Consider the following 26426-nt stretch of genomic DNA (forward strand, 5'->3'; position numbering starts at 1 on the left):
AATGGCATGCATTTTTTTAGTCTTCCAAATTCTCCAAGTACAAAATAACAAAATAAGGTGAAGGTTCACTATGACATTTTGACCCCCCTTATATTCAGTTTATGTGAATTAGTCATCTTAACCCTGACATTTCTGAATGGTTCTAGTTGACCCATTTTAGAATAATGTATTTTCTATTTATTAAAGATACCTGCAGAATTCTGTGACGTGTTTGCGAAGTATATTGGGGGGGCCAACGCCCCTCTTCCCACTTATCATTTTCTAGTTGGTTGAGATTTGTGAAAAACAAATCAGACATCAGATTTACCAATAAAGTTAATGTCTCAGTTGTATTTAGTATCTCGATTTGGAAGAATATCTCTGCAGAAAAAAATCCTCATTCTTACAATGACCCATTGAGGCATGAAGTTGCTAGGTGCAGGAGCTCCGCGCTCCACAAACTCAAGAGGCTTAGACATGTTTTTTCGAAAGGCAAAACAGGTTAATAGACGCAGATTCCGGGAGAACAGGAGCCCTTCAGGGCTGGGCAGCACACGCCTTTTTTTACCCTTTAAAAAAAAAAAAGCTAAATCCCAATCCCTTCTGCCTATTGTGTAAAAGCGGTATGTATTCATTCCTATTCACATGCAAGGCAAAAACCTTCTTCTCTGCTCCTGGCAAGTGCAGGGGCAACTTGGTGAGTTTTAGAACTGTGGATTTTTTTTTTCCTTTTTAGCCACGGGGAAAGTCTGCGGAAAACAGCCAGGTCAACGAGAAACCCCGGCGAGCAAACCCACCCTAAAGACAAGGGAATGAGCCGCGCCCCCGCAGCGCAGAGCAGCCCAGCCCAGAACCGCCCAGCACACCGCCCAGCCCAGCCCAGCTCCGGGACAAGGACCCGCCCACGCAAGCTAAATTTTTAAAAGCTCAGCTTTTACAAACGAATTCTCCACGCCAACTTCGTCTAGACTGTTCCTTTACTACCCCGATTTGGTCTCCCCTACTGAGTGCAAATGCAGTCACATCCTCCGTTATCTCCCACTCGAGGGAGCCATGGCAAAAAACCGAACAGGCAGGGCTGCTCCCCGGCGCTCGCGGGAGGCCCGCCCCAACCTGAAACGGCAAATGATTGACAGCTCGCTGGTGCTATGAGCGGGAGGGGCGGGGTCGTGTGCGTCACTTCCTGGCCCTGCGGGGCGAGGGGCTATATAAGGGACTTGCTCACGCAGCGCCCTCGCTTACACAGTATGGCCGGCGACATTAGCTAGCGCTCGCTCTATGCTCTTCTCTGTAACGGGAACCAGCGGAGTAAAAGAGACTGAACAGCATCTGCCTCTATTTCCAACACAGACTCACGTTCAACTTTCGCACGAGAGAAAAAAAGCCGGGAAAAATTTTATTAATCTTTTTTTTAAAAAAAGTTAATATAAAATTATAACAAGCAAAAAAAAAAATAGAACCACACGCACGCAAAGAAAAAAGCAAAAAACAAAAAAACAACCTCCTGAACTTTAAAGAAGCAGCAGGAACAACCCGCAGCGGCGGAGGCGGCGGCGGCGGGAGAAGAAGAGATTTAATTTAGTTGATTTTCTGTGGTTGTTGGTTGTTCGCTTGTCTCACAGTGATGGAAGCTGCACACTTCTTCGAAGGGACCGAGAAGCTGCTGGAGGTTTGGTTCTCCCGGCAGCAGCCAGACGAGAGCAAAGGATCTGGGGATCTCCGCACCATCCCAAGGTCGGGTCGGCGCGTGGGGGCCGGAGGGGTTGTTAGCACGGATAAGCGGTCAGCGGGCCGAGCTTGTGGGGGTTGAGAGGAGGGCCGGGGACGAGCTGCCCGCCGTCAGGTGGTAAAATCCTGTGTTCGGTAGTCGGCGCTCTAATATTTCGTGGTGATGATGATAGGGAGGGAGGGGGAGGGAAAGGGAGCTGGATCGCCGTTTGCGGTGGGGTCTCCGCCTCGTGCCGGCCGCGCTCAGGTAACGTCCTTCCGAGGGCCGGGGGTGGGGTGAGGGAGCGCAGGCTTCAGGTGATTGAGGAATGGAATGCTCACCCATCCGGGCTACTGGGCGCCGCCCCCGCCTGGAGGGAGGGGGGGACTAGAAAAGATTGGGGGGGGCGGGCCAGTTGCTTAGCCTCCTTCCCTTTCTCTCCCCCACCCCCGGGCAGGTGTGGTGATCGGCGGCGCCTGCTCTAGCCTAATAAGCCTGGGGTTCTATCTCGGGACCCGGTTTTGTCAGCGTTAGGTAATCCCAATTATGTATTGTGCCCCCTCCGTTCCTCGTGGGGTTTTGGAACTGATTAGCTCTTCCCGCCGCTGGTGGGAAGAAGGGGAATTCCTCCTGGCGCCTCCACTGAGAAGGGTCTCGTTAAAGCAGGCCTCCTGCGGAGCCGCCATAAAAACCCGCCTCCCGAGGCCTCCCCCTTGTGTACTAGTCAGGTCTCTGCAGGCTGGCTGCATGTGGAGGGGAGCGAGGGAACAGGAGGCGGCGGTGTCGCAGTCCTGCTGGCAGCCTCGGACCTGGGGGCCACCGTCGCCTTGAAATGCTCTGCACCAAAATCTTTGGCCTAGCGCGTGGCACGCTTGGCCTCTGTGGGCCCGAGAGTCCCGCCTTTGCCCTCGAGGCTGTTCTGCAGCTGCTCCTGGTGGGTGGCTGCCCCTACGGGCATAAACGAACCCCCTGGGGCTTTAGGCTCGAAGAGGAAGTTGTTTGGAGGCTTTTCTGACCTTGTGTATAACCTGTTACTTGAGCCTCTGAGGTCGGGGGCATGAGAAGCTGGTGTGCAACGTTAATAGGATAGATGCCCATCCTACAATTATTTCTGCCTGGGGACATAATGCTCTGTGTAACGTATTATACTACCTAATGCCTTAAGCTTGGTCTAGGAGATATGGGGCCCTGGCTCCCTGCACCTGAAGGCAAAAAACCAATGCTAGAAGCTTTTTTCAGAAACTTCCTTTCCCGGATGGTGATTGGTGGCCTCTTGGGAATAAAAAGGCTCTTTTTTCCTCCCTTTAATTTACCCTTTTAAAAAAAGCAATAGCATTATTGGAGATTCTGGCGTGCATTTCATGCGGTATGGTAATAATGAAAAGTAACCGAAAGAAATCGCGCTAAACGTCGTAGTGTCGGGCTACCTGGTGTCTTTGGAGGACCAACGTGATTTAACCGCCTCTTCCCTTCTACTCATTCTCCACCCTCCCTCACAGTGGCCATTACTATGATTACGCGTGAGGTTCTTAGCTCAGGCTTAGAGTCTACCAGGCTCCTCTTCATTGAAAAGTTGCAACCAATGAGAGCTTTTTTGGGAAGGCTGAATGTTGGGCCCTAAGGCTGTCAGCCTATGGGCTTTTGAAGAATGTTGGCTGCCACTCAGCCCTAATCCTCTGATAAAGAGCAACTGGGGTTAAGGGAAAACTAGGAGGTGCTATGGAGATATTTTAGGCACGTTCTGTAGCTCATTTTTCAGCAGCAAAAACTGAAGGATTTTCTGGACCTCATTGTGATTTCAAGGCATATACATGAATAAGACCTTTAGCTCTTACTAAATTTTGGGTTGCAGTTAAGACTTTAACTGCAGGACTGTTACTTTTACTTTTTCACAATTTCTCCCACTTAAGACATTGCAAAACCTCTCATTTGTACGTCTGTTGTGATTAATAAAAACGTGGTTAGAAATATTCAGAAAAAGTTATTTTAAAAGTATTCATTAAATGGAAGTTAGAAATTGTAGCTAAAAATCTTTCTGGATCTGTTTCAGATCTAATAACTAAACAGATTTTGTTGGCCAACAGATTAAATTTGTCCCATAACTCAGTTTTTTTTTTTTTTTGAAAAAAAGAATTTGATGGAGAACCTATTAGGGTTTCTTTTTTTTGGTAGGTATTTTTTCCCCCTTCCTTTCACAAGGCAATGGGTAAACAGTACCACAGAATTTGAAGGATGTTGATAAATAGATTTTTGTATAATGACTTTTGGGAATGGTTTTTGGTGTTAGGTTTTAATCTACCTATACCACGCAGCATATGATAAACTAATTCTTTGTAGGATTTTTTGTTTTGAGGGAAACAGTGTTGATTTAGAATGTAAAAATTCTTACTCTGTGGTCCATAAACTTTTAAAAAACATTTTTGGAAACTTTCAAAATAATTTCTTTTAACTATTTTGTTTTATACATTTAAAACCATTATTTGAGGTGTTCATGACCTTCATCTGACTACCCATTTCTAAGAATAAGAATCATTTTTCTCGAAGTTTTTATTTATGCCTCTTTTGGATTATGGAATTTAAACATGAAAAACCCCACAAAACTGAAGTGATTTATTTATAACTTAAGGTTACCTAGTGGAAGAGTTATTGTAACCTAGATCTCAAAACTCTACTCAATCACTGTGACACCAAGTTGCTTTATTCTGTTCTCTAGGGTACTTCTCAAGAAAAAGCATTTTGGAGAATGGATTCAAGTCTTGTGCCCCAACACACTTGCTAACTTTATAGGCAATCATCTGAATCTTTCTTAGATGCCTCACATATCTTCTGTAGAAGGATTTTTTAAAAAACTTTTTAATCAATAAGGTTACCAATTTGGAAAAAAAAATGACTGCTGTCTCATCTCTGACCTGAACTTCCAGGTTCAACAGGCTTTTCTGCACTAAATGCTACCCAACCTGAACATAAGTTTAAATAGTATGTAGAGAGATTTTCTTTTAGGTATAAACAAGCCTAGCTAAATACCTTCCTCATTTTATTGCGGCAGGGATTGTGGTGGACTATGTATATAGATGCCATAATGAAATTCTGACCCCTGGCCTTGGAGGTATGAGCCAAAATGGCTGAGAAACATCATTAAAGAAATTGTCTTAGTAGAATTTTCCAAGGTGTGTAAAAAGAACAATGATGATGATTACAAAATAGTATCTTTTTTTGGCATATTTCCCATCTCCCTTTTTAGCTTATGGAATCTGATAAGTTTTAGAGTATATCTGTCTAGTTCAGTGTGCACTAAACAAGTTGAGACTTGTTTTGTAGGTTAATATTGCAGTGGAATAAATATATCTTTTTGATGAATAATTACAACAGATTTTGATTGAGACTGGAAAAGGATAACCCAAGTAGTTTTATGTCCCTTATAAAACTTCAGTGATGTTTCCCTTCTTGGCCTTTGGAATTATGTTAACTAAAGTAGCTTTCACCTAGTATAGGAACTCTAAAAATATTTGTTGAATCATTGAACTTTTGATTAATCAAGTATATAACCATGTTGGACTGAAAATTTTATATTTGACCATAAAAGTAAGGCCTGATTGAAAGCATTGGAGTTGAAGGTTACAGTGACCTTGGAAAAGTAATTTAACTTCTATGAGGCTGTTTTTATGCATTTGTGAAATGGAATATTTATAATTTATATGTTCATTGCCTACTTCAGTGAGTAGTTATAATAGCTATATAATACTAGTAGTGTTATAGTCTATATCCTTTGCCTGTGGTTTAGAAACTGTTGTGTGTGGTTTTATTGTAATTTGTTGAAGCATTTGCATTGAGATAGCTCCCAGGTAAGAACACTGGATGTGGAGTAAGGATTAAAGTTGATGACCTTTAAATTCCCTTCCAACCTGAAATGGATAATCCTATTATCCAAGTTCTATGGAGTTTTTGAACAGGAAGAGTGGCATCAGAAGTAGTGGGGATGAGTGAGAGAAGGAATTGGGAAACTTATATTGCACCTACTCTGGGTCAGGCACTGTGTTAACCACTTTACACATTTCTTATTTTACCACCCCAACAATTTTGTGAGATAAATAATGCTGTTATCCCCATTTTATGGTTGAGGAAACTGAGGCACACATTACATGACTTGACCAGGGTCATACAGCTAAGTGTCTGATGTCAGAGTTGAAGTTAAGTCTTCCTGACTCCAATTGTGTAGCATCTTATCCACTGTGGCTATCAGCTGTCTGATGGTAACATTACATAATTGAGGCTTGCCATGCAAAGGTAGGAAATGGGATGATTCTATATGGTTAGGTCATGTGTAAATTGTAAATATGCCTGTAAGAAAGTCTAGAGCCATATTATGAAGGGCCATTTAAGTGCCCTTATAATTTTATCTGCATATGACATTCTGTGTAGATGGCCTTTTAAAACCTAGATGACTGATGGCCTTGCTAGAAATAGGGAAGTTAGGAGGAAAGGGAGTGTTGTTAAGGGGGAAGTTTTTGATAGTTTTTGGTTTATATGTTATTTTAATTTCCTCTTCCAGAGAGTCATCTCATAAAACAAAAATGATTTTTTAAAAGAAGCAAACAACAATACTAGGATCAGTTACATTGAAAAATTAACCCATACTGCAAATCAATATTTAGTATCAGTTCTAAGATAAAAGATAAGGATTTAATTAAAAAAAAAAGACTCCAGAAGACAATTTACTCTGAAAGTTCTGAAAATAATGTTGTCACATATAATTTTGGGGCAAACTATGTGGCTGGTGGCTCAGTGTCTAGGGAGCCAGACCTAGAGACTGTATGGAGGTCCAAGGTTCAAATTAGCTCCAGATACTTCCTTAGCTTGTGTGATCCTGGGCAAGTCACTTAACCCCAGTGGCCTAATCCTTACCACTCTTCTGCCTTGGAGCTGATACTAATGATTCTAAGACAAAGTAAGAGTTTACAAAAAGAAAACTAAAGCACTTTCTCACCCTCATGAACCTCTCCTGCAAAAAAGTAAGGGGAGCTGACTTCTGGTTACATCTTTTAACTATGCTTGTTCTTTGTAATACTTTGCAGCATTCTTTTTTATGGTTTTGAAGTTTAGACTTACATTGTTGTAGTCTCTGTATATTTTTCTTGGCTTTGCTTCTGTACTTCTTGGATTACATCAGCTTGTATAAATCCATGCATGCATTTCTGTATTCTTCATTTCAATAATACCATAACCATTTCATTCAGATACCACATTCTTCAGTTAATGGACATCTATCGACTTTGTTTCTAATTCTTTGCTACTGCAAAAAGTGCTGTATTAAATATTTTGGTAACTTTAGGGGACTTAATGATGAGGGAGTGCCTCGTATAGAATTTCGAGGTCAAGTGATAATGGACATTTTAGTCCCAAGTAAAGTGCTTTGTTGTTGTTGTTTGTTTTTTAATAAATTAGATTTGGATATGTTTGAAGGCTAAGAACTTCCGGGATTGAGAGGCATAACAAGTTAAAAGATTGATCTCTGAGAAAGGTCCAGGGGTGTAATGTTTGAGGTGATTTTGGAGCTTGGGATAGTCTTAGTTTTTTCATTGAAGTATAAGGCCATCCATTATGGACAGAATTCTCTCTTAAAATTTTGTGTTTAGATTTCAGTTTATGTTATACATATATCTGCAGGAACAATGGACTAGATCCTTTGCTGAGAATAAAAAAAGGATTAGAATGCAGCAGTGAAAGGTTCCATTTAACATTGACTAACACTTGAACTGATTAATTTGAGGCTGGAATTTTGAAAAGTAAGGCTAAGGAATTCAAGCACCTTGGAAGAGTGAAGTGCCTGGAGGTTTCCATGAGAATGAAAACTTATCAACTTAGTAGTGGTGAGGAGAAATACCTTGAAAGAGAAGATGAGATGTACTTGTCAGGGAAATATTAGTATTATGGTTTGTGGAAGTAGAATATTTGTGTATAAGAAGATATTCACAGTGTCATCACTGATTCAGAAATCTCAGGGGATGTGGGTAATAATATAAAGGAACTGTGGAGTCCAGTGTGTTATAATGGAAAGAAAAATTACATTTGGTTGAAAGTTGAGAGACATAAATCACAATCCTGATTCTGATGCTAATTATTTGTATAATCCTAACCCAGAAAGGTAAGAAGCATGTGATATAGTCTCATCTTTTAAAACAGAATGGAATGTAATTAAATTGTATGTTAGAAGGGTGCACCCAACCCTAGCCTTCATTTCATTTTACTCAGAGTGTAACTTAGCTTAACTTGGATCTGTTCATCAAACTTCTGTAATTATTATAATTCTGATCAGGAATTTCTCTACCGTCTTTAAAATAGTTCATTTGAAGAATAGACTGAGGAATTGGTTTACATGGCAGTTTTAGTAAAATGAAGATAATTTTATTTCTTACTGTGCCCTTTGAATATACCAAATTCAGTGGAATTGATTTTTATTTTTTAAAAAACATTGCAAATGTTTTCTGTGATATTGAACATCGTTAGTCCAACTTTAGATCACAAGAGATTCCTAGTTTTTTGTTGTTGTGTTTTTGTTTTTCCCCAGGTGCTTGTGGACCAGAAAAATCCTGCATATGAGGGTTAAATTCTGCCTGGGGAAATATATGGAAGAATGTTAATAAATGTCTATAGGAATTTGGGGATTTTCAGATTTTTATTGATAATAGTAATTGTGGCTATAACTGATGCTCCCACCCTTTTGATAAGCTCAAGAGTCAGATACCCTAGATTCATAGTGTGGGAAGTAATTAAAATGTTAGATTGAAATCTTGAGAAATCTGGGTTGTATCTCGCAAGAAACAATTCCTCTAAGAATGTATAAATATAAAATGGATAAGTTTCATTTGCTTAAAGTAATGCCTTCATTATTGTTAAAGTATGAATGCCATTTTGAAGACCTCCCCCATGTTTTGTTGTTGTTTTTTAAGCCCTAACCTCTTAGAATTGATAGTTATTGGTTCCAAGGCAGAAAAGTGGTAGGCAATGAAGGTGAAGTGACTTGCTCGGGATCACACAGCTAGGAAGTATCTGCGCCTGAACTCTCAATCCACGGAGCCACCCCCCAAACCCCCTCTGATGCTTCTGACCTTTCTTGTACCACCCCCACCCATTATACAGATGTAGAAGTATACCTTTGTGTTATTTTAACTTCTCTGTTCTTATATTAAGACCAAAATAAATGATCTCTATAGTATTTACATGTTTGTTCTATATATAGTAACTGAATAAGTTATTTGTTGAATGAGGGAGTGAATTCAACTTGAGAAGCTCTGAATGGTCTTAATTCTGAAAATAACCTATAGGAAGATAGAAAAATGACCTATTCAGAGCTTTAAAAAAAATCTACTTTATTATTCTTAGTGGAGCCTATAAAAATATCAAAAAGTGAAGCATTTATTGACTTGTGCCTTTAAAAATTGTATTCCAGGCTCAGTTGCTTTTCAGTTAAAATATCATCAGTATCATCTCAGAAGTTCCAACTTTGGGGTAGTTATTTTAGAATATGAGTTTAAGATTGAAGTTGCAGGGCTTATTTTTAAAAAATAATGAAATTGGAGGAAATTACAATGAATCACTGAAACATTGAGCTTTGAAGGCTGGAGTGATCTGCCTTTGAATTCTACCTCCTGGTCAAATCTTTGTAGCACTAGGTAAATGTGATTTCTGATTCTGAGCCATGGGAGAATGCTTAATAAATAAATGCTTACACATTAAGTGCCAATACAAACATCTATTTACTTGTGACTAACCTGTTTCTTGAAATGATCTGAAGACAGGTCAATAAATTTGTCACTTTGTGTATTAAGGCAAATGACCTGAAGGAGAAAAAACTAGCTTAAACTGATCAAATTTTACATTGTCCTTCCTTTTTTTATTTCTAATATTTACACAAAAAACAGTAAAATTATTTATTTGATAAGTTTGAGTTTAGTCACTGTCACTCAAAGTAAGGAACATAAACTATTTTTTATTAAAAAAAAAAAACAACCCTTTCTGTCTTGGAACCAAGGTTCCAAGGTAGAATAGTGGTACAGGTGAGGCAGTGTGGATTAAGTGACTTGCCCACAGTCACACTTAGGAAATAGCTGTCAGATTTTAACCCAGGACCTCCCATCTCTAGGCCTGACTGCAATCTATTAAGCCAGCTAGCTGCCCCCTGTTTACATGTGAAAATGTTATCACTACATAGTATTATTGCTGAAAGATAGGTTAATTTAATAGTTGTACTGATGCCCTAAAATTGGATACTGAATTTATATCTGGCAATCATTCTATTGTTTTTATGTTGTACTTAAAACATGAAAACCAAGATATTTGTGGTTAAAAGAAACTTGCAGTGAAGGCTGAGGACCAGTAGTTGCAAATATAGTAATTGAAACCTCAGCATTAACTTCCTGGAACTCATTCCATACTTGACTACGTCATTGCTCAAGCTTTACAGCATCAATGATTTACATTAAAGGAATCCACAGCCCATGCCAAAAAGCCTTTTAGCAAAAAGTTTTGAAATAAAAAGGCTTTTCCTATTAAAGAGCTGAGCTTTCTTCATATTTCCCACAAGTTTTTTTTTCTACCTGCATTGATCTAACTTAAATCCATGCAAAGTCAAGTAGCTTCTCTGAGCTGCTACCCAGAACAGAAAAGGTAGCAGATTAAGAAATCTTAAAAAAAAAAAAAAGTTGATGGGGGGGGCGCGGGGTCAGGCTGAAGTTTTTTTCCCCTTATTTCAGCCTAAAAAATCTTCTAAAACACATCTTACATATTCCTGACTTTCTGGTATATAATGTACTATATAACTATAATAGTGCTTTTCAGGCATTATCAAAATTGGCCTTCAAACCTATGAGAACACATACAGTTGAAGAGCCCTGTGACTTAATCATTTAAAATGGCACCTACTTTGGTGTGTTATAGGATTGGAAGGTACTACGGAAGTCAGTGGATCTCTATAACTATGTCCACTTCATCTATTTTCCTTTAAATATTTCATGCTTAAGATTTTTGATTGAATAGCTCTTTATTTAAAATTTTATTCTAAATTCATAGGATGCAAACCTTTGTATTTTCCTAAAGAGGCCATTCTGAAAAGATTCCTTGTAATTTTAGGTATAGTCTTGTCAAAAATTGAATGCCTAGTTTGATGCAAGATACTATGCACAGAGGAATAAAGATAATCATAATGTATCTAGTTCATGTGACACTGATAATCTTGGGTACTATTGGCCGTCATCTGTACTATCAGCCATCTTCTAAAGTGTTTTGTTATCTCTATGTACTTAATATGAAGGATACTCTTAGAATTCTGTACAAGTTTAGTCTAAGGTACATTGATAAATAACTGATTCATAACTTACATTTATAGTGTTCTTAGGTTTACAAAACAAGTTTCTCAAAACAACCTGTGCAGAGAAGAAAACTTGAGTCTTCGAGAGGTTAAATAAATGACTTGTCTGTGGTTATGAAGCTAATATATATTGGAGTCAGAATTAGGAATTGTGGTGTTTTTTTTTTTTACTACAAGTCTAGGCCTCTCAATGTGGATACATTATTGTATCAAGAATGTAGTTCCCAAGAACTGATTACAGTTCTCTTTTAACCAAGTGGGTCAGAGGTCTATAATTCCACTTAGTAGCCAGAAGGGATCTTCCTAAACCACAGGTTCTGACCTTGTCATTCCCCCCACCTCAATAAACTCCAGTGGCTCCCTATCACCTTCAGCATGCACAGTTGTTTTCAAGTTGTCCTCCCCCATTAGACTGAAGTCCTTGAGAATAAGGGTTGCCTTTTGTCTTTTTTTGTATGTCCCCAGAACTTAGTACAGTGCTTCACATATTGCATATATAAATGTTTAATGGCTTATCAAGTAGGAGTGGAGAATAATTAGGCTTATTTGGATGGATTAGAGCTGGGGTCCCCAAACTACAGCCTGCAGGCCATATGTGCCACCATTTAGCTGGCTCCCACAGCACTTCTGGAGGGGCACCTCTTCCATTGGTTGTCAGTGAGAGGAGCACTGTATGTGGTGGTGCCTGTAACATAATCCTTTGCTTGGCACCTTGTTCTGAGAGTAACTGAACGAGAATGAGGCGCACAATGGACGCATGGTGAGTGGTGATCTGGGGGAGAGGATTCCGCACTGTATGCTGCTGCCCAGTGACTATAGTCACTGGAATGTCTCTTGTGTCCTGCCCTCATATCCCTCACAGTCAAGTTTCTAAACAGCACTCCAGGAGGTGATTTCATTTCTTAGTTTCTCCTTGTTAATTGTCTCCTGCAGCTGACTATATGATTCTATATACTTAAAAGTTTCAGAGAGAAAAAATAGCACAACTGATGGGTACATTGAGGAATTCTGAAAATAATCTGCAATGTGTAACATCCGTGGACCTCCTACTACCACAAAGGGATAGATTGGAGATGTCTTTTAATATCTCTTCATTTGTCTCATTTGAACTTTATAATTTTGTTACATTTACTTTTAATTTTTTGGTATGTTTTTTCTGTTTATATTATTTTAGTCATTGAATTTCTTACAGTAAAATTTTTTTTACATTCATAAACCAATATTTGTTTAACTTTCTCCAGGTGATAAACATCTACTTTAATCCTTAGTTATCAAAAAATCATCCTAATAAAGTATTTTCAAGTATATGGGGATATTTTCTTCAGCTTAATCAACTATGTACTAGTGGGGATGCTGTATACTTGAAATGCTGCCACCCAATTTTCACACATGACACACTGGAACTTTCATAATGAGCAATATGTAGTAAAATTTCATGGTTTTCCTGTCGTGATATTCCTGTAAAGTTATATAATTTGTTGAAATTCAGCAACAGCTATTTTACTTGAATGGAACTTCTTATTTATTCATTCTAGAATAAAAATCACTTTTTCTATACCCCAATGCAGAAGTTATTTGTAATTGCCACTAAGACAGTGGTTCTCAACCTTTGTAATGCCATGACCCCACAATACAGTTCCTCATGTTGCAGTGACCCCAAACCAAAAAATTATTTTGGTGGCTACTTCAAAACTATAGTTTTGCTACAGTTATGATTCGGAATGTAAATACCTGATATGCGTTATATATTCTCATTGCTACAAATTGAGAGGTTGAGAACAGCTGCACTAAGATATATAATACACCCCCCATTTCCATGAGAGCAGTTCCTAAGCAGTTTTCCCATCTGTTTTGTTTACCTCAAGATGATAATCTTTGATGTCACATGGAATGTCTTATATCTTTCTGTATGTCTTTGTTCCCTGTTCTCAGTGCCTTATATGTAATGATGATGACTTTCATCAGCATAAAATTACTAAAAATGGTTTATTTGACCTTGAAGTGCAACAGATAAGTAGATGTGACTTTACATACACTAATTTTGTTTGCTGGGAATCCAGGAAAAAATATAGATTCTTTTAATTGTTACTGCTTCTTCTATTTTTGACTTTTGTGTTCCATTCCAGTATAAGTACCTGGTGTTCTCTATAGGAACATAGCTAATAGGGAGGAGCAGTGTGGAATCAGCATCTAGGTTTAAATCCTAGTTCTGTCATGTACTATTCTGTCTGACCTTGAACAAATCAACTAACTGGAACTCTTCCTGGGTTTTAATAAAGTAATCACAGTATAAAGGATATCTTCTAATAAATTGGATAGGGTTTGTACCTTCTTAAAATTAGTATAATAGCTTTACAGTGCATACACAGCCAGTATTTTAACTTCTTAAACAGACAAAAAAAATCATTTTAATGTGTTGTGGTATGGAATATAAGGTTTCTAATAATAATAAAGATTCTGATTATATAATAACTTCACAACAATCCTGTGTGGTAAGTTATCCATTCAGTTGACTCAGGTTTAAAAGAAATGGCTGTGTGTTTCAAGTTTTAGATTCAGTTATATGGAAGACATTTCTCTAGGACAATGATTTATGAATACTGGTTATGTTTGTAGTATGGGTAACAAAACTGTAGCTATAGCCAAAATAATTGTATACATACAGTGAAAAATAGTAAACAGTGCTATTGCAAGTGCTCGTAATTAAATCAAACCATTCAATAACATTTGAGCAAGAATGCTGGTTTTTAATCTTTTCTGAGCAACTAGGCAGCCTCATTTTCCTCATCTGTAAAATGAGCTGGAGAAGGAAATAGCACTCCAGTAGCTTTACCAAGAAAATCCCAAATGGAGTCTGAAGAGTCAGGCATAACTGAATTTCTCTGTTTCATTTCCTTTAGCTATCTTTACAGAGGCAGATATGCCAGTGTATTGTATCCTAGTATGATAGCAAGTGAGAACTTATGTTCCAAGACAAACCATAACCTAACCATATTTGGGTTTTAATTCCTTTATATCACCTTGATGGATTAATTGAAATCTAGGGTGGTTTCTCACTTAATCCTTTTATTTTTGGGGCTGGTAAGGCATAGGAGAGGCCAACAAAGCCCAAAGCTGAGATTTTCTGGGCAGGACAGTATTGGAGCCCAGACACCTGATTGGTACTTGGTTTTCTGGCAGTAAGTTGTTGACAGATGCAATGCTGGGGTGTGAAAGGTGGTGAGTGCCTCAGGGAGGGGAAGACATACTAATAATTGGAAGGAGACAGCCAGGGCCTGTCTTGACTTGGCAGCTAGCAACCAGGTTTATTATCCTCTCCCCTCTGCTTACATAGAGCAATAAGAAAAAGAAGCTATAGTGACCTCTTAAATCTTTAAAGCAATGTAGGAAATCAGCAATATTGTGCTTGGGAATAAACTTGTTCAGGTTGTCCCTAGCAACATTAGGTTGGAAACAATAGAGCCAGAGTTTTGGCTCTTTCCTATAATAATAGAGATGTCTGTAAGTGAAATAGGAAGTCCTTGGGTTTCCCATCTCTGGAAGGTTTCCAAGCTGATCCTAGATGACTACCTGGGGGGAGGTTCTTAACCTTTTTTCTTCTGTGTCACAGCCAGTTCACAGCTTCTTAAATGCATAAAGTAAAAAGGGGGGGGGGGTAATTTTGAAATAGTGGTAATTTTTTAAAAGATCATTTAAAGACTCTAGGGTAAAAAAAAATCCCTGTCCATAGATGATCTCAAAAGTCCCTTCATCATTGAATCTGTGATGTTTTTGAGTAAATACCTCAGTTCTCTGGTAGAAGAATGTTTAGATACTGAATTGCTTCATTCGAGGAGGATTGTATGGAAATGAAGTTTGTGTGTGTGTGTATAAAGACATTCCTAGAGTAAAATATCAACCTTGGTTAAATAAAACAAATAATCTTAAATTTTGTAGTAGAGGCTTATATTTGTTAAACCATGCTTAACCAAGATTTTCAGTCTAGGTTAAAGGTTTATATTTCCCCTTTTGTTTAAAGTAGAATTCTTGTATGTTTTTATACAATTGGTTGGTTACATCTACCATTGAAGCCTGGTGATGGTTTAATGTAGTTAGATGAAATCGGCACTCCCCCAAAAAAGAAATGTTTGCTTTTTGTTAGTAAAGCTATCATTTAATTTTTATCTTTTATTTTTATATAACTTTTTTCTCAGTGGACAGAAAACTTACTCATCCCTACATCATCTTCCCTTCCCCAAGGTGGGGCAGGCAAGGAGAAGAGAAGAGCAAAGTAAATTTTCACATTGACCAAATTTTTTAAAAGTCTCCTTTATATACCATGAGTCTTATCCACTAGCAGCAAGGAAGGAGGGGAAATCAGTTTCTCATTGTTAGGGGGCCACACTTGTTATTACAAATTGCATAATATTGTGTATATTTTCCTGCTTCTGCTTTACCATATTTATAATTGTCTTCCCATGCTTTTTTCCCAAAATTCTTCATATTCATAATTTCTTAAAACATAGTAATTTCATTCCTTTATATTTGTTGCATAGCCTACAAGTGAATTAGCAGTTCCAAATATATATTTACTTTATTTCTAATTCTTTGTCATGATAAAAAGTTCTATAAACTTTATATGGTATATGCGGAACCTTCCCATCTTTGATCTCTAAGAATATATGCCTAGGAGTGGCATTAAAATTTTTAATTCACTTTTGCTTCCATATGCCGTGTCATGAAGACTGCTTATTTTGGGGAAAGTACAATAGTATATTTTCATAGATAAAGCAGCCTTAATTGTATTACTTTCAAAGTAAGAAGGTTTATAGGAATAGAATTTGGGTAGGTGGGTGGGAATTCTGGCAAGAACAAAATGAGAAAACAGAATTGCTGAAATGGTCCCAACAGGCAACTCTAGGTTGTGTCCAACAGTGATGGGTATATTAATTGTTATTGCTTGAATTTATGTTGCCCAGATTTAGACTTTGGGTACCAGAAAGCAAAATTTGATAGTATAATCCCCCTCCATAATTATAAGAGGTGAATTTTTCTGTGCTATATCTTGGGAGAGGAAGCCAGGGAGGTGATGTCTGAGGACTGTGTGAACTAATTGAATGGATTTTTCTTTCTAGGTTTGAGTGGGACAAACTTTTGGAGAATGTGCATTGTTTAATCATAAGTGTGACAAAAACTGACAAGCAGGAAGCTTATGTACTCAGGTAAAATTTTACTTTTTAACTTAAAAAGAATAGTTTTCCTTTTCTCCTTCATCCTGAAGAACTTAAATCAGTTATAAAATGGGAAATGGCATAACTATCCCATAATTAAGGTTCCAAGTTACTGTCTGTACTAAATTACACAGAAATTACTTTGGTTTAAAAAAAATTAATTATTTAATGCCTATGAGGTGGAGAACACTCTACCTGAGAACACTCAGGATATAAAATGAATAATTTTGATTATCAAATTTAAAAAGGTTTTGTACAAACAACCAATGCAACCAAAATTAGAAGCAAAACAACAAACTGGAGATGGTGGAATTTATAACATTTCTGATGAAAAATCTCACTTCTCAAATATATAAAGAACTAAGTCAGATTTATAAGAATCCAAGTCATTCCTCAATTGATGAAAAATGACTAAAGAATATGAATAGGCAGTTTTCAGATGAACAAATCAAAGCTATCAACAATCATGAAAAAATGTTTGGAATCCCTCCTAATTAATTAGAAATGCAAATTAAAACCACTGAGGTGTACCACCTTAATCAGATTAGCCAATATGAAACTAAAGGAAAATGATAAATGTTGGAGGGGATGTGGCAAAATTGGAACTCTTAAATGCATTGCTGGTGGAATTGTGAACTGATCAACCCCATTCTGGGGAGCAATTTGGAATTACAGATATACCACTACTAGGTCTGTATCAGAAAGAGATCTTTAATAAAAGGGGAAAAGGACCTTTTTCTACAAAAATATTTATAGCTATTTTTTTTGTGGTAGCAATGAATTAGAAACTAAAGGGATGCCATTGGAGAATGAACAAATTTTTGTATGTGACAGTGATGTAATACTATTGTGCTATAAGGAATGATGAACAGTACGATTTCAGAAAGAACTGGAAAGACATACATGAAGAAAGACAGAGTGAAATAAGCAGAACCAGGAAAACATTGTACACCATAAACAGCAATATTGTGGAATGATCAACTGTGATAGACTTTGTTACTAATCATGATACAATGATCCAGGACAATTCTGAGGGACTTATGACAAAGAATGCCATCTGCCTCTAGAGAAGGAACTGTTGGAGTAAGGAATGCAGATGGAAACATGATTTATCACTTGTTTATTTGGGTTTATGTTTTGGGGTTTTGGCTTATTAAGATTATTCACTCATAAAAATGAATAATATGGAAATAGCCCAGATTAAATTGCTTGCCAGCCCCGGGAGGGGAGAGGGGAGAAGGGAGAGACATGATACGCTTTGGATCATTTAACTTCAGAAAACTTAGGTGAAAATTTGTTATTAAAATACAAATAAAAAATTTACCAAAATGTATAAAGAAATGATGGACTATATCGTGAACAGTTTTGGTTGTTAATTAACATTTTCAGCCTCTATTAGAAAGATTTTCTCATTGGCTGATTTTACCTTAAAGTCAGATAAAGCTATCAAAAGTTGATAATTTAAAACTGCATTTAAGAATTTGGGGGTGCTTTGTACTTAAAAGCTAAATAATAGTTTACTCATTAAGTGAAAAGTAATGGAATCTGGCAAGTCACTCTCTCTTCCATAGCAGCAATCTCCCCCCCCCCCCCCCCCCCTTCTTGCTATATTAAGGATACCATTGTTGCTAGCAGACAATCCATCTTGGTTTCTAATTTTTTTTTGTTTGTTTTTTTGGTCAATTTCAAACATTATTCCTTGGTTACAAAAATCATTCTATTCCTTCCTCCTCATTCCCCCACCCTTCCCATTAACAATGCGCAGTTTCACTGGGTATTACATGTGTCCTTGATCAGAACCTGTTTCCATGCTCTTGATGTTTGCACTAAGATGTTCATTTAGAGTCTACATCCCCAGCCATTTTCCCTCTCAACTCATGAAATCAAGCAGTTGCTTTTCATCAGTGTTTTTACTCCCACAGTTTATCCTCTGCTTGTGGATAGTGTTTTTTAGATCCCTGCAGATTCTTCAGGGACATTGCATTGACACTAATGGAGAAATCCATTACATTCGATTGTGCCACAGTCTATCAGTCTCTGTGTATAATGATTTCCTGGTTCTGCTCCTTTCACTCTGCATCACTTCCTGGAAGTTGTTCAGTTTACATGGAATTCCTCCCTTTATCATTTCTTTGAGCACAATAGTATTCCATCACCAACATACACCACAATTTGTTCAGCCATTCCCCAATTGAAGGACATCCCCTCATTTTCCAATTTTTGGCCACCACAAAGAGTGAGGCTATGAATATTCTTGTACATGTCTTTTTCCTTATCTCTTTGGGGTACAAACCCAGCAGCATAGCAGCAATTTCTTAAAGGGAATAATTAAAAATTAGCTCTCCTGACTAACCTAAAAATCCTACCTTTTATCAAAGTATTAAAAAATCCGAATTTTTCTGGGTTTAGAAACATCTTTGAGGATAGTTAATGTGAAGACATGCTTGTGTGCTAGTTTTGTGGTGTTATGGTTTTTTTGTTTATCCATTTGTAGAAATTATGCTGATGTATATAGGGGTGCACCATATTATTTATTGACTTTAATGATGAACAAATTCATTTTTTGAGTTATACATATGACAGTGAATTAATACTCTATGGGAATTTGGTCTTTGTAGACAAAATCTAGATTGTAGAAGTCTGTAAAATGTTACATTTCTTTTCTACAAGTACTTACCTAATGTGACTGTTTCTACTGTTAATGTTTCTGCATGATTTCAACTTCTGAACCATTATTATGATTTATCTTGCCACCTACAGTGAGAGTAGCATGTTTGTCTCCAAGAGACGTTTCATTTTGAAGACATGTGGTACCACCCTCTTACTGCAAGCACTGGTCCCCCTGTTGGAGCTTGCTAGGGAGTACAGTGGGTTTGACTCAATTCAAGTAAGTATACAAAGACCATTTTAGGAGTTCTATTGATGACATGCCTACAGATTTTTTATTTTTTTAATTTTTGGATGTCAATAATAGTGCTATGTAGACTATTTCCAGACCAGTAGCATAGTTTGTGTAAATTATTTCCTGGAAGCTTTCATAAAGTCATTTTGTTGTAGAATGAGCATTTCTTGTGGGGAGGGGGGTAATCAATCTATGTAGCATATTAGTAAAGGTAAGTTCTTTCCAGGTTCCAGGAAAGTTTTTAATGAGTGGCTTTTTCAAAAATTAGAATTTTGTTAAAGGATTAGATGATGATCTTGTATTAATATTAATGGAAGGAGAAATTCTTCCGAGTTAGGATATAAATACTAATGGTAACTCTTGGCTTTTATGTTTCATTTCTTATTAAACTAGTTATAAACTTCTATTATGTCAACTAATGTTCATTGACATACTTTAGTGTTCTGTTTTAGCATGGTGGTTTTTGTTTCTCCCCGGTCTCTCCTTCCCTGCTTAAAGTTCTGTTTCAAAAGAAATAGTTCTTTGTGTTAGATCACAAACTATTGTTAGATAAATTGTCCAAAAATAATTACATTTATCACCATCATTCTTTAAGCTCAGTAAAAAGGCGATAAAGACACTTTGGTGTTAAGGAGCTTAAGATAGTGATATTAAAAATATAAGTATAACAAAAGATTGAGTTTATGGGAGGAAAGAAATTAAGAGTTCGTTTTTGAAGCAGTATAACAGCAGTATTTTTGATGAAATAGTGTAATTATGATTAGAAGAGATTTTATGTGTCATTTTAATTGATTAATTGACTAATTTAATTAATGAAAGTACATTTATACTTTTCAGAGCTTCTTTTATTCTCGTAAGAATTTCATGAAGCCTTCCCACCAGGAGTACCCACACAGGAATTTCCAGGAAGAAGTAGAATTCCTTAATGACATTTTCCCAAGTAAGTTCAGTTAAATCAAAACATATATATTTACTTAAATTTTATTAGCAGGTGTTGAATTGTGGAAAATTCTAGAAATTTTGTGATGATTTGTACATACTAACTGAAAAGGATCCTGGTTGAAATAATTCTAAGATTTTAGTAGATACTTCTGACTTTTATTTCATATATTTGGGATAATATTGTTTCAGAAATGTAAGTATTAACAGTAACTTAATTATATATCCTGAGGTTTGAGAATTGCTTTATTTCATTTGAGCCTTTTATGGAGTTAACATAAATACCCTTTAATAATTAGTTAGCAGCCTCATTTCATAGATTAGGAAACTAAAGCTCAAATTTTTAGGGGTGGAGTTTGATTGTGGTCAATACACTTAGTGAGTGTTAGAGGTGGGATTTGAACCTAGACTATCCTAATCTATCAGTTTAGCACTCTGTTCGCATATCATGCTACAATTGTGAATTAATTTCAACTTGAAATGCCTTTTTTTTCCAATAAACATCTATTGTTATCTATAATGTGTTGTATACTAGCTGCTGAAAGATTCTGAAAGATTTTTTTTTAATCAGGGAATTGAATGTTAAGACACAGTGACATGAAATAAATATATTCTAAACATTTTTCACTCTGATTTGTCTATTGTAGTCTTAGTCATTGTATAAACTTTTAATAACCTAATAATTTTAAAAGGGGAGATTAGACATTAATTATTGCAGTCACATCATTTTATATATATGAAGTAATTGAAGCCTATAAAGTTTTAGTGACTTACCAAAGGAAGCAGTATCTTACTAGAATCCAGACCTTATGTCTCTTGATCTCTGATGCTCTTTCTGCCATAGCACATTGACTTCTTAAGTCATGAAATCACGTTAGTAATGTGGGTGAAAATTACTTTCAATTATAATGTGATTGTAGAAGTCATTGAAGTTTTGAAATTCCTGATCAAGAAAGCAAAAAGAAATTTGGGTACCTTTTTTCTGAAGACAAGAAGGCAAGGGGGAATAAACACCTTAAGGCTAAATATGCTTGATTGTAAAGCTTCTATTCCAGGCACAAATGATAATTAAACTACAACAAATAGAAATTAGGTTAGATATTTGAATTTCAGTATCTTCTGGGAAGATTTTGATTTAATACATGTAATTTATACACATAAGTACCTTTAGGAGCAAATACAAATCCTTGTTGAGCATTTGAAAATTTACATACCTAAGATCCCCAAGTCTGTGTCTTCCACATTACTTTCTTTTATATATGCTCCAAAACAGTTCTTTGCTTTACTGTGCAATTTTTCCCATATGATTGATGGAAGTAATTATTCTCTCTGCCTTTGTACAGGCTGTTCTATTCACCCTCCTCATCCTCACCTCTTTAGTTTCCTTCAAGGTTCAGTTTAAATGCTAACTTTTCTACATGAAGCTTTTCCTGTTTCCAGTCATTTCTCCCCTCCCTACTCTTCCTCTCCCTGCTTGCTTTTTATGTGTTTTGTTTATATAAAATATGGGGTGTCCTTAAAGAAAATCTAGTGCACTTTTGAGCTTTAATAGCTTAAATCTACTCTTAAAATTTTCAAAAAACTTTGTGTATATTTTTGGTAGGTACCTGTAGTGTTTCCTCTTCCATTTGAATGTCTGAGAGGATAAAGATGGTTTTGATTGGGTGAAGAGGGGTATGTGTTCTGAATCTTTGCTCAGCATATCTATAGTATGGTGTCTGGCACCTGGTATTAATAAATGCTTGGTTAGTTTGGATGTCTTAAGTTCAGAATGCGGAGAGCTGTCCCCTGTGTGCACCATCGGTGTCATGTAGACACTGATGAATCAGATGAATCAGACCTCTTTTTATAACTATTGGGATTTGGCCACGTCTAACCAACCTATTCATAATGTTCATCTTATTTATATCTTCATTTTGTCGCCATGAATAACAGATCAAATTAGAGTGATGAAGAGATCAGAGGGATAGCTATCTTTGCATCTACTTATATATTTTCCATCATGATTGTTTAATAAATCATACACTTATGATAAAGGATATAAGCTATAATATATTTCAATATTAATTATTGAAAGATGGTGATTAGACAAAAATGTGGGTTGGGTTTCAAAATTTGTTCCTTTCTCAACAGATGGAGCAGCATATTGTATGGGGCGTATGAATTCTGATTGCTGGTATGTCTCAGTAAAATTTTGTGAGTTTTTTTTTTTAACCCTTACCTTCCTTCTTGGAGTCAATACTTTGTATTGGCTCCAAGGCAGAAGAGTGGTAAGGGCTAGGCAATGGGGGTCAAGGGACTTGCCCAGGGTCACACAGCTGGGAAGTGTCTGAGGCCAGATTTGAACCTAGGACCTCCTGTCTCTAGACCTGGCTCTCAATCCACTGAGCTACCCAGCTGCCCCCTAATATTTTGTAAGTTTTTGACTGTTAAGAATTCTATTAGTTATAGCATTATTTAGTAAGTTAAAATTTTGGTCTTTTTAGGTACTTGTACACTCTGGATTTTCCAGAGAGCCGAGTTATTAATCAGCCAGATCAGACACTGGAAATTCTGATGAGTGAGCTTGACCCAGCAGTTATGGACCAGTTCTACATGAAAGATGGTGTTACTGCAAATGATGTCACTCGTGTAAGCTTTTTTTATTATTATGATTTTTATGTCTTAATTTTTGATGCTGTTTTTCTTTTTTGTGTTTTCTTCATCAAGTATTCAATTCTGATTTAAAATTTTCAGGTGAGTGGAATTCGTGACCTGATACCAGGTTCTGTCATTGATGCTACAATGTTCAATCCTTGTGGGTATTCAATGAATGGAATGAAATCGGATGTAAGTAATTCTGCTTCACCAAAGTGATCATCATATGCCCCTTAATTTTTTAAATGTTCCCTATAATTAAAGCAATTTTTTTTCCTTGAAGGGAACTTATTGGACTATTCACATCACTCCAGAACCAGAATTTTCTTATGTTAGCTTTGAAACTAACATAGGTCAAACCTCTTATGATGACCTGATCAGGAAAGTAGTGGAAGTTTTCAAGCCTGGAAAATTTGTGACCACCCTCTTTGTAAATCAGGTAACCTGTTTTATTTTTGGTAATGCATTAACCTGGGGTATGTATAGAACAGTTCTCTCAAGAAGAATATGGATAATTGTAATTAGTTTCTGTACCATTTTCCCTAAAGGTAGTGTTTTCCATATTTGGGCTTAAATAGGTAGCAGGAAGTTGGAAACAACAGATATGTGACAATTCTTCAGATAAACAAATAGGTGCTTTAGGACTAAAACCTATAGTAAGATTTGTAAGAGTGAATAAGTACCAATAGTGATCTCTCACCACCATCCTGTTTGTATTTCGAACTTGGTGGGGTTCTAAGCTGTCTCATAACCATGTTTAAAATGTTATTTTAAGAAGCCAACCTAAATACCCAGTATTCTAATGACAAACCAAATGCTTATCTATTTCATAACCTTGTTTGTTTAAAAAAGCTACTTTGACACTGGTATATTCTAAATGGTTTCTTAATTTTTTCCCCCCCAGAGTTCTAAATGTCGCACAGTGTTTTCTTCGGCCCAAAAGATTGAAGGGTTTAAACGTCTTGATCGCCAGATTGCTCAGTTCAATGATTACAATTTCGTTTTTACCAGTTTTGCTAAGAATCAGCAGCAACAGCAGAGTTGATTAAGAAAAATGAAGAAGAAACGCAAAAAGAGAACACAAATAGAAGGTGGTGGCAGCTTTCTAGTCAATGATACAGGGGGCCATGCTTTCCATACCCACCACCTTGTAGTTTCGGAAAGCCCTAGATGTAATCATAGTATAATCATTTTGAATTGTATGCATTATTATATCAAGGAGTTAGATATCTTGCATGACTGCTCTCTTCTGTGTTTAGGTATTCTATGCCACTCTTGCTGTGAACTTGAAGTGCATGTAGAGAAAAACTTTTACTGTATGAGACTTTACAACACTTGTAAAAACAATTCAATTAGGATTATGCACAGTGTAATTTTTCTCCAGGTATCACCAAAAATTCCCCACAGACAAGGCTTTCGTCCTCATTAGGTGTTGGCCTCAGCCTAAATCATCTGGGACTGTTCTATTGCTGCCAGATTTTTTATGGGCAGTTTCTTCCTATTTCTAGACCACATTTTTCTCTATTAATTCTAATGAAACTAATTCGTACTTAAACCTAAATGTTTCTTTGCACTTGAGGAGTTAGAAATTTTACCTTAAGAAAATTAATGATTACTACAGCTGATGATTTTGCTTATTATATAAATTTTGAGTATTGGAACATTACTTTTGCTCCCCGTATCTTCAGTTCTTTAAGCTCAGTGATTCCTTCTTCCCCCTTTATAAAATGAACAATGTACTGTTACACTGAGTTAACACTAGCCTTTCACTTTTGGGAGAACAAAACCTTGGTTCAGATCTTAATTCAGGTCAAGGTGGGTTTGGTGTGGTCTCTTTCATGTATGATTGGCAAGGGTAGGGGGTGGGGCATCAAGGCTTTCTCCGGTATGTGCTGATTAAGAGTTGATTGGCAAAGTTATTAAGGTTTTAACTATGCCATTTCCATACTCCACAGTTAATAGAGCACCAAATGTATAGCCACAGATCTTCAAATAACTTAATAAAATGGTTTAATTGATTTTTTTTAAAACCAACAAATTTAATAGGGAGATGTAGTGTAAAGGATATGGAATTTACCAGACTAGATATGCCGGTCAGCTTGGATCATTCACCATAACTTTTTCCTTAGCAGCCATTTCTACCTAATTGTGAGTAAACAATATACTGTTAACCTGATTTTGTTGTTCCAAGCAGAATCGATATGCCTTTTTTATCTTGTGACTGAAAGTCCTGTGATATTGTGGTGCATGATGAGACTATTATGCTGTATTTGATAGTGTTGTGACTTCATCTGTTGTTCCTCTTAATTAATGTGGTGATTCCTTTAACCATGATTTGATGGCATCAAGTGAATGACTGCACAAAGTGAGAACTGTCTAGGTTATCTGGACAGACAGTGAAGTAAAATACTATTCATAAAAAACAAGGCATGTTCAAAAATGGTCATTAATGGATGTAGATGCAGGCTTTCAAGAGTTGGCATTTTCAGCAAATAACTGTGGGATTTTAGCAGCTGTGAGACCAGCAAAGTTAATTTAAATTTGATATTTCCCTCTTGTCCTCGCAACATTGTTTTTGACTCTTTCTGGATTGATGCAGTGGTGTTTTGTTCCTTCCGTATTTATAAATGAAACACTTTTTTTTAGTGTTTCTAAATTTTAAAATCTGCTTGGTTAGTAATCAAGTGGTTGGAACACTGTTTTGACTTTTATTTTAAGCATGTTGTTGACTAACAGCTTCATTGAAGAAGCATTCTACCAACGAGGTCAATTTGATTCTGTAATTTGTAAGTAATGTGGCACCTGATACTTTTTGGTGCTTGATATTTTTGAGGACCAATAATTCAAGTGGATTTTGTTCTTGAACAGTGTCCCAAGAGATTTGATGATGACATTTGTTGGCTTGAGGTCTGATTTTTTTTTTAATATACTGAAGATCCCTTTCTAACTAGTTGAAAAATGCACAGATTTATATAAGTATGAAAACACAAGCCTCTTAAGTGAAAGCTGTCGAATGGATATTAATCTAAATTAATCTAGGATGATCAGAAGAGGGGAAGTTTGGTGTCATAATTTCTCTCTTCATGGTGTTGGACTTTAATCAGTTAAAATGTATTTTCAAAATCTGTACCACAAAACTTAATGCTTCAATAAAAGTTTGCTTAATTAATTTTTAGTGACATTCAGAGATTTTTTTTTTGATGTAAATTATTTTATGTCAACCTATCCTAAGAATAATTAGGATCCTGTTAACCAAATTCTTTGGCATCTTAATTTTCAGAGTTGATCCCCGAAATGGTGCTATTCTGCCCCTGAAACATCTTGGACATATCTGTTCTCTCCTTTTCATTCCGACTACTGTAATTATCTTAACTTTTAATTCTACCTTTAAACTGATACTTATTCCTAGGTCCCATTGCCCTATGAAGAAGACAATCCTGATTTCAAGCATTTTAGCTCTAGCTTATTCTAGTGCTCCCTTTACATAACTGTTTCATCCAGATTCCGCCAATGGTTTTCTCCAGCCTCTTTCCATATCAGTGCCTTTATTCATCTCTTCACTTTCTCTTGGGAGGGATTTCTTTTTTTTTTTTTGAACCCTATGCCTCCCTATACCTTTTGTAATCCTTCCCCCTCAAGGGGAAGGTCAGCTCATTTCATGTGGACAAATGTTTCCTTTACATTTGC

General features: G+C 36.7%; 2 protein-coding genes across 6 annotated transcripts in view; one reads left to right on the top strand and one right to left on the bottom strand.

The window, feature by feature from the left end:
- The window catches only part of LOC100022260 (non-histone chromosomal protein HMG-14-like), a 108381-nt gene that overhangs the window by 47862 nt on the left and 34093 nt on the right, over positions 1 to 26426 (bottom strand). For all 3 annotated transcript variants that reach the window (XR_008915875.1, XR_008915873.1, XM_056814352.1), the window contains exon 2: positions 20877 to 21045. The gene's annotated coding sequence lies outside the window, so the exon portion shown is untranslated. The remainder of the gene's footprint in view (positions 1 to 20876; positions 21046 to 26426) is intronic.
- On the top strand, positions 932 to 25908 carry AMD1 (adenosylmethionine decarboxylase 1). 3 transcript variants are annotated; one of them, XM_001368757.4, is made up of 9 exons: positions 932 to 1713; positions 16166 to 16252; positions 19022 to 19148; positions 20001 to 20103; positions 22236 to 22278; positions 22589 to 22733; positions 22839 to 22931; positions 23023 to 23178; positions 23644 to 25908. In XM_001368757.4, exons 1-9 carry the CDS (start codon positions 1604 to 1606, stop codon positions 23782 to 23784), a joined length of 1005 nt encoding a protein of 334 aa, XP_001368794.1. In that variant the 5' UTR covers positions 932 to 1603; the 3' UTR covers positions 23785 to 25908. The 3 variants fall into 3 exon arrangements, with proteins under 3 accessions (XP_001368794.1, XP_056670329.1, XP_016286738.1); XM_056814351.1 differs by lacking the exon at positions 932 to 1713 and adding an exon at positions 1899 to 1954; XM_016431252.2 differs by lacking the exon at positions 932 to 1713 and adding an exon at positions 2070 to 2221.

This window comes from Monodelphis domestica, chromosome 2 (genome assembly GCF_027887165.1).
Source record: "Monodelphis domestica isolate mMonDom1 chromosome 2, mMonDom1.pri, whole genome shotgun sequence".
Lineage (NCBI taxonomy): Eukaryota > Metazoa > Chordata > Mammalia > Didelphimorphia > Didelphidae > Monodelphis > Monodelphis domestica.

Coding starts and splice junctions, on each gene's coding strand:
- AMD1 (XM_001368757.4), top strand. CDS start 1,604: ATGGAAGCTGCACACTTCTTCGAAGGGACCGAGAAGCTGCTGGAGGTT. Junction 16,253..19,021: donor CAGGAAGCTTATGTACTCAG/GTAAAATTTTAC, acceptor TGCCACCTACAG/TGAGAGTAGCATGTTTGTCT. Junction 19,149..20,000: donor GTGGGTTTGACTCAATTCAA/GTAAGTATACAA, acceptor TATACTTTTCAG/AGCTTCTTTTATTCTCGTAA.